Raw genomic sequence first — 12,336 nt, 5'->3', positions numbered from 1 at the left:
AGAAAGCCAGACTGTGGAAGGAGAGACAAATGTCCAGCCAAGGAGAGGTAGGAGCTGTGAAGGTTGAACAAGCTGCTTAAAGTTTACAAAAAGTCCTTGCTTCACAACCATATAAAAAATGTGTGGAGTGCAAGGGTCACTATGTTTATTTTACACATAAGACAACAGAGCGCTTCCCCCATGCCGATCTCCCCCAGTGCGATTCACGGGTCACACTTCCAAGGGTTGAGGCTGCAATCCTAAACCATATCCTATTACTCCCACATACGGGCTAAGGGATCCTAGGGGGGAGGAAGAATCTGGGTAGGTCAGATGAGCCGCCGGGGCTGCAGTCCGAGGTACACCCCATAGCCCTTCCTAGAGGCCGATCCGAGAGCACACACGTGGGATAGCTCTCGAAGCTAAAAAAAGGCGCCTCCCGCTTTCGTACGCTTCCGGTCCTAAGACGGCATCCGGGATCAGCCCAGAAGGACTCGGGAGCTTCCGGAATCACCCGCGAACCATTCGGGTGATTGTGCGTGGAGCCTCGCTTTAGTAAAGCAGTCACGTGGGTTACCCGAAGGCCTTCGGGAATTTCCGGAAGTGTAAGGGGCGTGCCTTCGAGAGGTGGCCTGCAGCCGCCCCACCAGCCTTAGGTTATCACCGCAGAATCGCGAGCCCGGCACCAGACGGCCCGCGGTGGCGGCCCGGGACCGGAAGCGGGTACGGATGAAGTCATTTCCGGCGGGTGACGGTGCGGACGGGTCAGAGGCGTAGAGGCGGCGGCAAAATGGCGGCGCCTGAGGAGCGGGACTTAACCCAGGAGCAGACGGAAAAGCTGCTGCAGTTCCAGGTATTGAGGGCCTGAAGCCACCGACGCTGCTGCGGGTCCGGAGCGGAACGCCGTGTCCTCCCTCCCCCGAAGGAGAGACGGCAGCACCTGTTAGCCACGGCCCGTGGCGACTCCCCCCTCCCCGCAGCCAACTGCCCTCGGGTTTCCCGGCCCCTTCCACAGACCCCGACGCGTCCGCTGGCTTGGCACCAGCCTGCTCTTTTGCCATCCCTTGGCCCGGGATCCCGGTGCTCCCCCCTCTCTTGCTCTCTCTAGCTCCTTCCCTTCTTTATCTTTCTCCCTGACTTCTTTCCCCCATTTCTCTCCCTCTCTCCTTCCTTCCCTTCCTCTCTCCCCCTTTCCTTTTCCTCTCTTCCCCTCCCTCTTTTCCCACCTTTTCTCACCTTGACCCTTCCCCCGTTTGTCGCTTTCCTCCTCCCCCTTCACGCCACCCCACACACTTGGTAACACTCCCCTCCCCCAGGTATTTGACCCAGTGTTGTCGCCTCTAACTTCTTAGTGGAACCTACTCTCGTTTACAGCCTGAATCTCTCTACCTGCTAGTTGTCCCACCTCCGTGGGCCTGTAGTGTAGGAGGACTTGTTCTTAAACTGATCCAGCTAGTAGCAGCTATAGGCATACCTACTGTATATCCAGTGCCCTGACGTTATTAGTGACTTAACACAGGAGGTGATTTTTCTGTGGGGGTTTGAGGTAAGGAGGCTGTTTAACTCTGGACTGAAAATCTGAGAGGTGGAGGATGGGGGAAATGAATGGTGTCCATTAATTTTAGAGTCGTTTTCTAAAGCTGATGACACGTTTTCTTCCTAAACTTTAATGAGTAGATTATTGCCACGTTAGAGGAATAGAAGCAGGGTGACATTTGCCTAAAGGATTCACCATCCAAAGTAATACTTTTTAGTTATTTCCTTCAATAAATGTTATACTTTTCAAAATGCCACTTTTTTTTAATGGGGTGATGGGTAAGAATTGTCTCATTTAGAGTCCTCTGATATAGTTCAGCTTAATTTTTAGGCTTGGTAAATAGTTTTTGGTTGTAAAATTAAAAATTACTTATCATAAACAGAAACATGAAATCTAAACATAATTTGCCCGAAACGTAGTCGTATATAAGCCTGAGTAGGGAAAATTGATGACACAGCAAACAGAAGAAAAAGATTAGCAAACAATGGTCACCTGGTCTCAGCTCTGGACTGTTCTGAAGTCACTAACTTAAGAGTGCTATTTCTTGCTTTGTTTAACTTTGGTAAACCATCTAACCTTTTTTTAGAGTCATAGAGAGGTAACACACCTGAGGTACTAAGCGCTTTAAGATGCCATAAATTATTTTAAATTATTTTTTTCTGTGAATCTTAATGTGGTACTGTGGAAGGTTGGGCATGCAAGTGACAGGAGAGTCTTACCTGCTGTCAAAGAGTGTCTGTATTGGTAAAAGTGCTGCGTGTAGGTGTAGAGTCCGGTAGTGGCTTTAGTGTAGGATGAACTTAGTTGGAAGCACCATAGTTCATTGTTGTTGTTATGATCAGATTTACCACTTTCTGGTTTGTCTTATCTTTCCTTGTAACATTAAGCATTGATTTTTTTTTTTCTTTTCTGCATTTAGAATATTCATGGAAGTCCAAAGTAAAGTTTAGGACATAACAGAATTTCATTTGTCACATAATGGGAATCAGTTTCTGGTTTTTACTGTTTTGTATAATTTTGATATTTTGAGAAAGCAAAAAAATTTAGGTATCTTAGATTTCTTCCCTCCTACTTAAAATGTACAATAGTTTTTTGTCTTTAAGATATCATAAAATGTCTCCATCAAGTGCTATTTTTCATACTTTTTCTGTTGGCATAGGAAACTGATTTTGAGTTCTGGTGTATATCATCATATTTGAAGCTTATTGCAAAAGTCTTCCTTTCTCTCCCTTGACCTCTTTTTCATGTGAAGGGAAAAGTGATCATTTTAAAAATTGATGTCCTGTATATTAGTACCATCATCTTTTTTTTTTAGACTATTCCAAAACATTCATGAGAAAAAGCCCTTTGAAAAAAAGATCATAGTTTGTTTACTTAGAAGTCTTTATGTAGTCTGACAGAGGGCCTGTGATTTAGAGTTTAAATTGTGCCAGTTATCAACTTTGTAGGTTTCAAGTCAGAAATATTTGTTGAGCACCTAATAGCTGGATATGTGCCATTTAAGGTGCCATTTCAACATATGGTTTGCTATTTCATGAAAATTAAACCAATGGTATTGCCGTCATTTGACAAAAAAATTTAGTGTGTCTTAAGCAAATTCTCATTTGAAGAATGCTTACATGTTTCCTTTGAGTAAAAATGTCATATATAATTTGTATTTCTTTGAATGGTGCAATTCGTTACATTATAGTTAAGGAAAATTATGTTCCTTGAAATTCTATTATGAATAAAGTTGATTTTCCAATGTGATTAATGTTATGATAGGATTTGGCTTCCAGACTAATAGTCTTTTGTCCAGTTTTTCCAGAAATAATTTCCAACACTATATTCAGTTATTTAATCATAGATGATGTAGCTGTATATTCTTAAAGTGTGCACTTTCTAAAGTATAAATATCCATATTTATATAAAATTAGAAAGTTAAATTACTAACCACATAGATTTTTATTTAATATAATAATGTACATTACATATTTGATTGTGTTCTAGGAATCAAATCGTTATGTTTAGGATCTTAGTATCTATAGCAGATAGTAACCTTAAAGCTGATCTGGTCCAATCCTCTTATTTTATGAGTCATTTTATTTAAACTAATTCAGTCAATTCTCAAGTTTTAGTGATTTTTTTCCCCTGCAAAATTTCTTATATCTGTCCCCTTCTTTCTAATCATACTATCTCTACCCTACTTCAGATCTTTGGTACCTCTTCCCTGGACTGTTGTAGTAGTCTCTTAATTGATCTCACTGCCTCTCAGCTCTTCAGTCCATTTTCCACGAAGTTGCCAAAATGATATTTGTGAAACTCCAGTTGCCATTCCCCTTCACAAAAAGCTCTAATGGTCCCTTGCTTCTAGGATTGCAGGCAAATTCCTCTTTGTTTTTTAAAGTCCTTGAAAATCTGGCTTCAGCCTACCTTTCCAGTCCTACAACACATTACTCCCACAAATAGAGCTGCTTAATAATATTCCTCGTGCATTGCATTCCATCTCCTATCATCATGTCTTTGCACAGGCTGTCCCTCATGCTTGGAATGTACTTCCTTTTGCACCTCTTTGAATCCTTATCTCCCTTTGAAGCTCAGTTTAAGTGCCATTTCCTACATGAAACCTTTTGTGATACCTCGGTATCAGAGGAGCTAGTGCCCAAAAATTTCTGTTTGTAAACTGTATGTATAGTTTGTATTTACTTAAGTGTACGTGCTGTCTCTTCTGATAGAATTTAAGCTCCTTGAGGTCAGGAACTGTTTCTTTTTTGTATTTGTTTCCCCAGGTCCTAGCATAATGCCTGGCACACAGATGTTTAATAAACATTTAACTAGTTGTAGATGAGGAATTGAGGCTTGAAGAGTTTGAATAACTTGTCCAAAGTCATTTGGTTATTGTAAATAAGAGTGGTGGTTTGCTTCCAGGTCTTCTGATTCCAGATTCAGTGCTCTTGCCACAACACTCATTCTCTCCCCTCCAGTTTTCCAATTGCAGTCTATTGACAGCAACCACTCCTTTGGGAAACCTTTCATTATGGGACCTTGTCTTGTTACTTATGCACCCTAAGTTCTCTGTATTTTGGGGGAGGGGAATGAGGAGGGATATGTAAACTATAACTTACTCATTTTTGTATCCCTCTCATTGATGTATAAAACATCTTATATTAATTTCATTTAATTTATTCAGCTGCGTTTTCTACCATATATATTAAGCATGTATAGGAGATATGTCTGTGGAAAGCTTGACTTATACCATACAAGTATATTATTCGAAGTTCTTATACTTTTTTGTGATTCTGATCTTATTTTTACCTGTAGCAAATCAGAAGGTAAAGAAACACCTTCCTCAGAGTTACAATGCTTTGAAGAAAATTCCAGCACTCTTCTTTTATCTTCTAACCCCCATTTCACAGGCTTCAGTTAAGTACTTGTTAGGTGCAAGGCACTGTGATTAATTTTGCATGAGATACATATATAAGACATTATGTCTTGATCGACTGATACCCTAGAGAATAGGTCTTGTTTTATAATTATGAACAGAATGAGCATTAGGGGAGGTTTTGACTGACATCTTTGGCAGTCATTGGGTTAGAGGGAACAGAAATTAGAGCCATCTTAGGAAATTATATATACAAATAGGTGTGTATGTAATGAGAAAAGAAAACTGAAAACTTAACAGGTCTTGGCAATCAAAGACAGTATTATATAATAGAAAAGAGTGATGAATATGGTGTCGGATGATCTGGGTTCTAGTCCCAGCTTTGTTTCTTATTACGTATGTGACTTTTTTCTCCTGGCCTCACTTTCTACATCTGTAATGTAAATCCAGTAAAGACTGGATGAAATCTGGGGTTCTCATATCACTAAATCTTAAGGTTTTGAAAGCCTTTTTGCTATAGTGAATGTTGGAGTTAATGCCTTCAATATTAGTGTGGAATTGAGAAAAAAGGCTGATATTCAAGATACATAGAGAATTGATCCAAATATATGATGAAGAGCCATTCCCCAGTAGATAAAATGCTCAAAGGATATGAACTTAAAATTGACATAGCTTTTTTTTTTAAGATTACCCTAATTTCTGAATATTTCCCTCCCTTTCTCCTACCCACCAAACCATCTTTTTACAAAGATTAAAAAAAGAGATCAATTTTTCCAAAAAAAGTTTAACAATTATATGATTAGCATGCTCCAAATAATTAATGAATGTAAATTAAAACAATTTTGAAGTTTCACTTCAACCTTTGCAAATTGGCAAAGATGGGAAAAAGGAAATTGGGGTTGTGGAAAGACAGGTACTTCACTGTTAGTTGAACTATGAAATAGTCCAGCCATTTTGGATATCAATTTAGAATTGTGCAAGAAAAGTGTCTAAACTTTTCTTGCCCTTTGATACAACCACCCTACCACTGGGCACATACCCTGAGGTGGTCAAAGATAGAAACAAATTTGCAATACAGACTGAACTTTGAAAGCAAGCTCTGAAGGAGGTAAGATTCTAGGTAATCTTTAAAGGAAGCATAGTAAAGAGCAAGCTTCCAGAGGAGGGTATAACTATCAAGTCTAAAGGAGTGAAAAGTTGGCAAGATTCCATTTTGCACTGCTCAGTAGAAACCAGATGAAGGGGTTCCACTATAGATTGCCTTCTAGTTCTAAATGTCAGATGAACCTTTGAGTGTACTGGAGCCAATTCATGTGGGCTAGAGCCCATTGTTATATTACAGTCCTTGGATAGCTTGTTTTGTTTTGTTGATGGGCTAGACTTAAGAAAGTGATGGAGAAAATATTAATGATACAGATTAATTAAACTTTTTCCTCGGGGAGCTGATTGTTAAACATTTATAAGCATACTGTAGTCTCTAAGCCTTCCTTTTCTACAGTACAGTGACCCAGGTGTAATGGAGTTCTGTTTGGGAAGAATGGATAAAACCATAAAATGTTATTTATTTCTAATGGGGTTAAGCATGACAAATTAAAGGTTAGTTGTTGAGTCAGCAACTTGTTAGAAGACATAATCCAATTCTTCGGGAAAATAGGCCACCTTTTTTCTTTCATTAGGATTTTTGTTTTGTTTTGGGTAGGCAGTGGTGTTAAAGTAACTTGCCCAGGGTCACACAGCTAATAAGTGTCAAGTGTCTGAGGCCAGATTTGAACTCAGGTTCTCCTGACTCCAGGGCCAGTGCTTTATCCACTGTGCCACCTAGCTGCCCCTTTCATTAGGATCTTTATGGCCTTTAGTATCTCCTAGCACTTCACATGTGTCCCTTTTGTTACTCCTGTGACACTAGTATTGTGAAACAATTATAACATCCCCATACTTACTGTTTGAGTCGTGCTATGACTGGATACACTGTAATTTCGGGGTGTGTGTGTGTGTGTGGCAGTTGGGGTTAAGTGACTTGCCCAGAGTCACACAACTAGTGAGTGTTATGTGTCTCAGGTTGAATTTCAACTCAGGTCCTCCTGACTCCAAGGCCAAAGTTCTATCCACTGCGCCACCTAGCTGTCCCTACTCACTATAATTTCTTATAAGGTACGTGTAATGTGTAAAGATTAACCCCCTGAAGAAAGTTATGATAATTTGAGAGGGATCAGCTCATAATGTCCATTTTAAACTGAGGTCTAAGTTCATATACACAGAAGGAAATAAAATGGGATAGATGGGCTTCTGCTGCTGCTATTTGCACTGTTTTTTAGAATTTTCATGTCATGGAGGCACTTGCCTTGCCACTGGAAAAATACAACAAACTTATGGAAACTTCATTTAGATAAAACAGTATTGGTAAGCTACAGTGAGATAGTATGATACCTATGACGGTATCATAGATTGTGTGACGTGTACCTGAGACCAGTTGACAAATACTGGAGAATCTACTGTGGTGGGTCTGAAGTAGCCTAGGAACCACCTCATGATTGTCAGTAGTTAGTTTACCAGATTACCAGTAGTCAGAGGACCATATTTTGTCATCTATTGCTTATAAGATCTGGAAGAATGAGCTAAATGATAGTGTAGTGGAAAGAACATCCCTTTCCAATTAAAAACATCCAGTGATGGAAGATTAGAGTTTCCAGAGAACTTATTTTTAATTGATCAGTAGTATCTTGTTGAAGTCATCTAAAGTCTGTTGTAAATGACCCAAGTGATTTTGGGAAACAAGTAATCAAATGGAATTAATGAGAGTGAATATTAGTGTAAGGGCCAGAATGCAGGTCAGTGTCTGTTCTTAGACAAACTTCTGGGACCCCATCTATCCTGATTGGTGGGCATAAACTCATATAGCTTACTATAACTAGTCCAAGACCTACTAGCCCTCCAGAGACCAAGCCCTGAAGGACTTAATCCCACTTAGTTCTTGAACTCTCGTCCTGGGGTTCTCAGTTTTGTATCTGTGTCTCTAGCACTTACAATGGTGCGTGGCACATAATAAGTGCTTAATGTTTTTCATTCATTCACTTATTTCCAAGGGGACTTGAAAGTAATACCAGTCCTGCTACTCTAGCCCTCAGCTAGAAAGGTTATGTTTTCCCATTGTGAAAAGCAAAACTTTCTCAGTGATAAACCAACAAGAACAAAGTTATTTTGCCCTTGTCAGGTTTCTGAGTTTTAAGTGAAAATGAGAAACATGAAAACTTAAGAAAATTTTCAATCAAAGTAAAGCCTGTGTACTAGATGGAATTTTAGAGAGTGCTTCTCCCCAGCTGAGATTTGAGACCTGTTCCTTAGTCTTTAATCAAAAGGATGAGCTAGGTATATTTGGGTGGTACTACGTAACTCTCCCAGATTACCTAATCCTAGAAATCCTGTGAGTTGTATACATGGTACCTTGTTATGTGTAACAAATAAGTATTGTGAATCTGAGTAATGGACCAGGAGCAACAGTGACCACATTTGAAAATCATTGGGTCTAAATGTACACAATCTACTTTTAAAACTACCTCATAGATAGATTCTGATGTCAGTACTTGGGCTTTTCTAATACATCATTTTTCCAAGGTCATCCACTGCATCCCAAACCATTGCCATTCATCCTGACTTTTGTCTTGCCACTGGACTTTGATGACTCTGGAAGAGAGAGTGAGGCGACCACTTTGTACAACTCTGCCTCACTTAAATTTAACTCACATGCAAGTCAAGACCCTGTGATGTCATTGGTTCTCTTTGAAACAAAGGACAAACAATTTTTATAGACCTTGTTGAAGGAGTTACTACAGAATGTTATTTTATGGAGAAAAAAAATTTTTCAATTCTCTCCTAAATAGTTGGAGAAGTTTTGGGAATGAAGTCTTAGGAACCTACTATTGATAAGTAGGCAGGAAATAGAAAAGTTCAGGAGGGATCAAATGTTCTCCCTTCCCTACCTCCCACTGGTATCTTCCTCTCCATTTTCTCCACTCTAATCATGAAACAGACTAATTTCTCAAACTCTCGAACCAGATGAAGTTCTCAAAAAATATCATCAATTCTCTCCTAAATCTATAATTGGAGAAGATTTGGGGGAACAGTCTTGGAAACTCTACTATTGATAGCAAGAAGGAAATTTGAAAAGGTACTTAGTTAGAAATTAAAATGTAGGCCAGTATTGCTCACTGGTTTGTTATTATGTACAAATTTGTCATGAAAGAATTACAGGATATCAATATAATGTGTAGTATTTATTATATAGGCTTTCTTGAAATGGAAATTTACTGTTGTATATTTTGAATCCTCTCTCTTATGTTATGCTGTGCACATGGCAGTGCTTTTTTTTCCTTTACTTTTGTATTTAAGTTTAAACAGATTTACAAATTAAAAAAAAGAATTATAGGATTATCAAGTAGAGTATGAGTTTCTTGAGAGCAGATGCTGTCTCTAGTGCCTAGTGCAGTGCTTGGCATTTAGTAGCCACTTAATAAAGGCTTTTTTCATGTATAGGATTTTAGAACTAGACAGGACCTTAGAATTCATTGTCTAAACCTTTATTTTATTATTTTAAAATTTTATTCCAAATTCACTAGCCAGTAACCAGCAGTAAAAACAAATTCAAACGAAAGAATAATCGTGCATGGAATTGCCAAATTATTAGTTAGTGATGTATATTTAAACACTAACACCATTTTCTTTGCTTTTTTCCCCTTCTAAACTCTTCCATATTCTTTTGGATTTCATGGTCATACTATATCTTTTCCTATATCTATATCTCTTGTGTTGTAGTCAGAGTCCTCTGCTAATGTCATACTCTAATTTATTGTGGCACGGAGATGAAGGCTGTGCCAGTAGAGCATAAGCTTCCACAAAGTCTACCAAGCTTGAAAGATTTCATGTACAAACCTGCTATGTTGTCTGAGGACCAGTTTAACCAGCTTGGATAGGCCTATCACCAGGTTGGTTGTAAGATGTGATGACTTTTTGACCTATTGTGACTCTTGAAAACTAACTACTAAATTGACCCACCAGTGTTGGTGGAGGGTGTCCCACATTCATAAAATGACAAGTGGTTCTTGAAGTATTTTAGTCATTGTATCTGTTCTGATTATCTTACCATATTTCTTTGTATTTTTCATTCCCATTTCTTATGGCACAATAATATTCTATTATGTCCATATGCCATAATGTTTTGCTGTCTTGATCTTTGGAGACTTAAAGGGTTTATAGCTATTTTGCTTTAATATGAATATAAGTTCTATAGGTATTTTTGTATAAGAACATCCTTAGGAGTGGAACCAACACTGAGTTAAAGGGTATGAACTTTTTAATATAGTGTTTTCCAAAAAGACATCAGTATTTCATTTAGCAGTATATTAATGTGTTTATTTCTCCACAGCTCCACCAACCTTGGTTTTTATTGTTTTTAACTTTTTGCCAACTTAAGTCAATCCCCCTGCATTTTACAGGTGAAGAAACAGATCCAAAGTGACCTGCCCCAGGGGGCACAATGAGTCAGGAATAAAACCCAGGTCTTATTACTTTGCCCAGTGCTCTATATACTATGTGACATCCACTTGTAGAATAGTCTCTCTGTGATCACTTTGTCTAGTTTGCAAGTTACCAGACTGTTTGCTGCTTCTAGTATTCTTCTCTCCCTTTGTGCTTGTTTCACATATCATTTTACTTCTGAAATCAGGAAAACTTAATTTTTTTTATAATAAAAGAATCTTTGAATTGCATGAGATCACAGAATTTGAGAGTTGATAGGGACCTCAGTGGCTATCATGTGCAACCCACATAGGAAGGGAATCCACATTGTAACAGAAGTTATCCAGCCTCTGTTTAAAGGGCTCCAAGGAGGGGAAACCACCAGCTCTTGAGGAGCCCATTCTCCTTTTGGGCAGCTCTCATTGTTAGAAACTTTTTTTTTTTTTTGGTTAGGCAATGGGGTTAAGTGACTTGCCCAGGGTCACACGGCTAGTAAGTATTATGTGTCTGAGGCCGGATTTGAACTCAGGTCCTCCTGACTCCAGGGCCGGTCCTCTATCTGCTGCGTCACCTAGCTGCCCCCTGTTAGAAACTTTTTCCTGACATCAAACACTTAATATTTCTCTTTGCAGTTTCCATCCATTGTTTCTGGCTGTGTCCTTAAGGATATAACACAACAGTTCTAATCCCTCTTCACATGACAACCTTTGAAGTACTTGAAGCCAGCTATCATGACCCTCTTGAGCCTTCTCTTTTGTGGACTTAGTATGATATGCGGTTCTTTCAGTCAGTTCTCAAGTGATATATACTCTAGTCTAGACCCTTCATCTTTTCGCTGTACAATCCAGCTTGTCAGTGTTATTAAACTATGGTTTTTAGAATTAAACACAATCTGGGGCAGGTAGGTGGCACAGTGGAGAGAGCACTGGCCCTGAAGTCAGAAGGACCTGAGTTCAAATCTAGCCTTAGACCAAATATTTGACACTTACTGGCTGTGTAACCATGGGCAAGTCACTTAACCCCCAATGCCTTAAAAAAAAAAAAAGAATTAAACACAATCCTCTGGGTGAAATGATACAGGCATAGTGTTTTGGGACTATCACCTCCCTGTTCCTGGAAACAGTCTCTCTTAAAGCAGCTCAAGAATGTATTAGCTTTTTTGGCATCAGACTGCTAACTCATGTTGAGCTTATAGTCCACAACAACATGTCCCTCTAAACCCCATCTTTCAGAATAACTGTCCTCTAACCATACCTCTTCCATGTTGTTCTTTGATTGCAAAAAAAAAAAAAATGACTTTAACAAGTACAGAATGGGGGAGGCAGAAGTTCATATAAACAGTCCTCTTCTTTGTTCTTTATATATTGAAAGTGTGTTTGATTTTTAAATGCATAAAAAAAGACCTATGAACTTGTTATGTAGTTTTAAATTGTATATTTTATTTAAAAAGCAGTAACAAAAATGTGTTCCCTTTTGAACAATTTTTGGTCAATTAATGTTTTAAAGGATTTCTAAAGTCCTTTCTAGATTTCAATTTGATGAGAGCCCTTGTATTGATTTACTTAGAGTGCTCGTGATATCATTTTGAAAAAAACCACTATTAAAATAATTGCAGCTTATATCAATATCAGTTTCTAAGAATGAAGAGATAAAGAAATTCTATGAAGAACTTGATAAAAACTGTTCAAATAAGAATCAGTGATACTTTGATATTTGGTGTCTTAAGTGCAAAGATGAGCATTAGGAAGATGGTAAAAAAAAAAGTTGGATAATATCCTTATGAGGAAGGAATTGAGAGTAGCAAATACTAAAAAGAAGCATTATATTTATGATACTTTTTTTGAGAAAAGAATCAGAAGGCACTTTAACAGAACAGGACCAAATAGTTACACAAACATTAAAACTGATTAGATTTTGACGGACAGGAAACAATTTATTATTGTTGAGC

General features: G+C 38.5%; 1 protein-coding gene across 4 annotated transcripts in view; it reads left to right on the top strand.

Annotated features, from left to right (window-relative positions):
* The first annotated feature begins 487 nt into the window (after nucleotides 1-487).
* FAF2 (Fas associated factor family member 2) overlaps nucleotides 488-12,336 on the top strand; it is a 76,883-nt gene continuing 65,034 nt past the window's right edge. The window contains exon 1 of one of the 4 annotated variants that reach the window (XM_027867134.1): nucleotides 488-832. In XM_027867134.1, the coding sequence (XP_027722935.1) occupies nucleotides 770-832 (63 nt within the window). In that variant the 5' untranslated portion in view covers nucleotides 488-769. Of the gene's footprint in view, nucleotides 833-1,326; nucleotides 1,526-12,336 lie in introns of those variants that run through there. The other 3 variants (XM_027867137.1, XM_027867135.1, XM_027867136.1) reach the window with 3 other exon arrangements.

The sequence above is a fragment of the Vombatus ursinus genome, unplaced genomic scaffold (assembly GCF_900497805.2).
Source record: "Vombatus ursinus unplaced genomic scaffold, bare-nosed wombat genome assembly UNPS02014785.1, whole genome shotgun sequence".
In the NCBI taxonomy this organism is placed as follows: Eukaryota; Metazoa; Chordata; class Mammalia; order Diprotodontia; family Vombatidae; genus Vombatus; species Vombatus ursinus.
The sequence above is the reverse complement of the archived record's forward strand: the minus strand, read 5'-3'. Positions and strand labels throughout refer to the sequence as shown.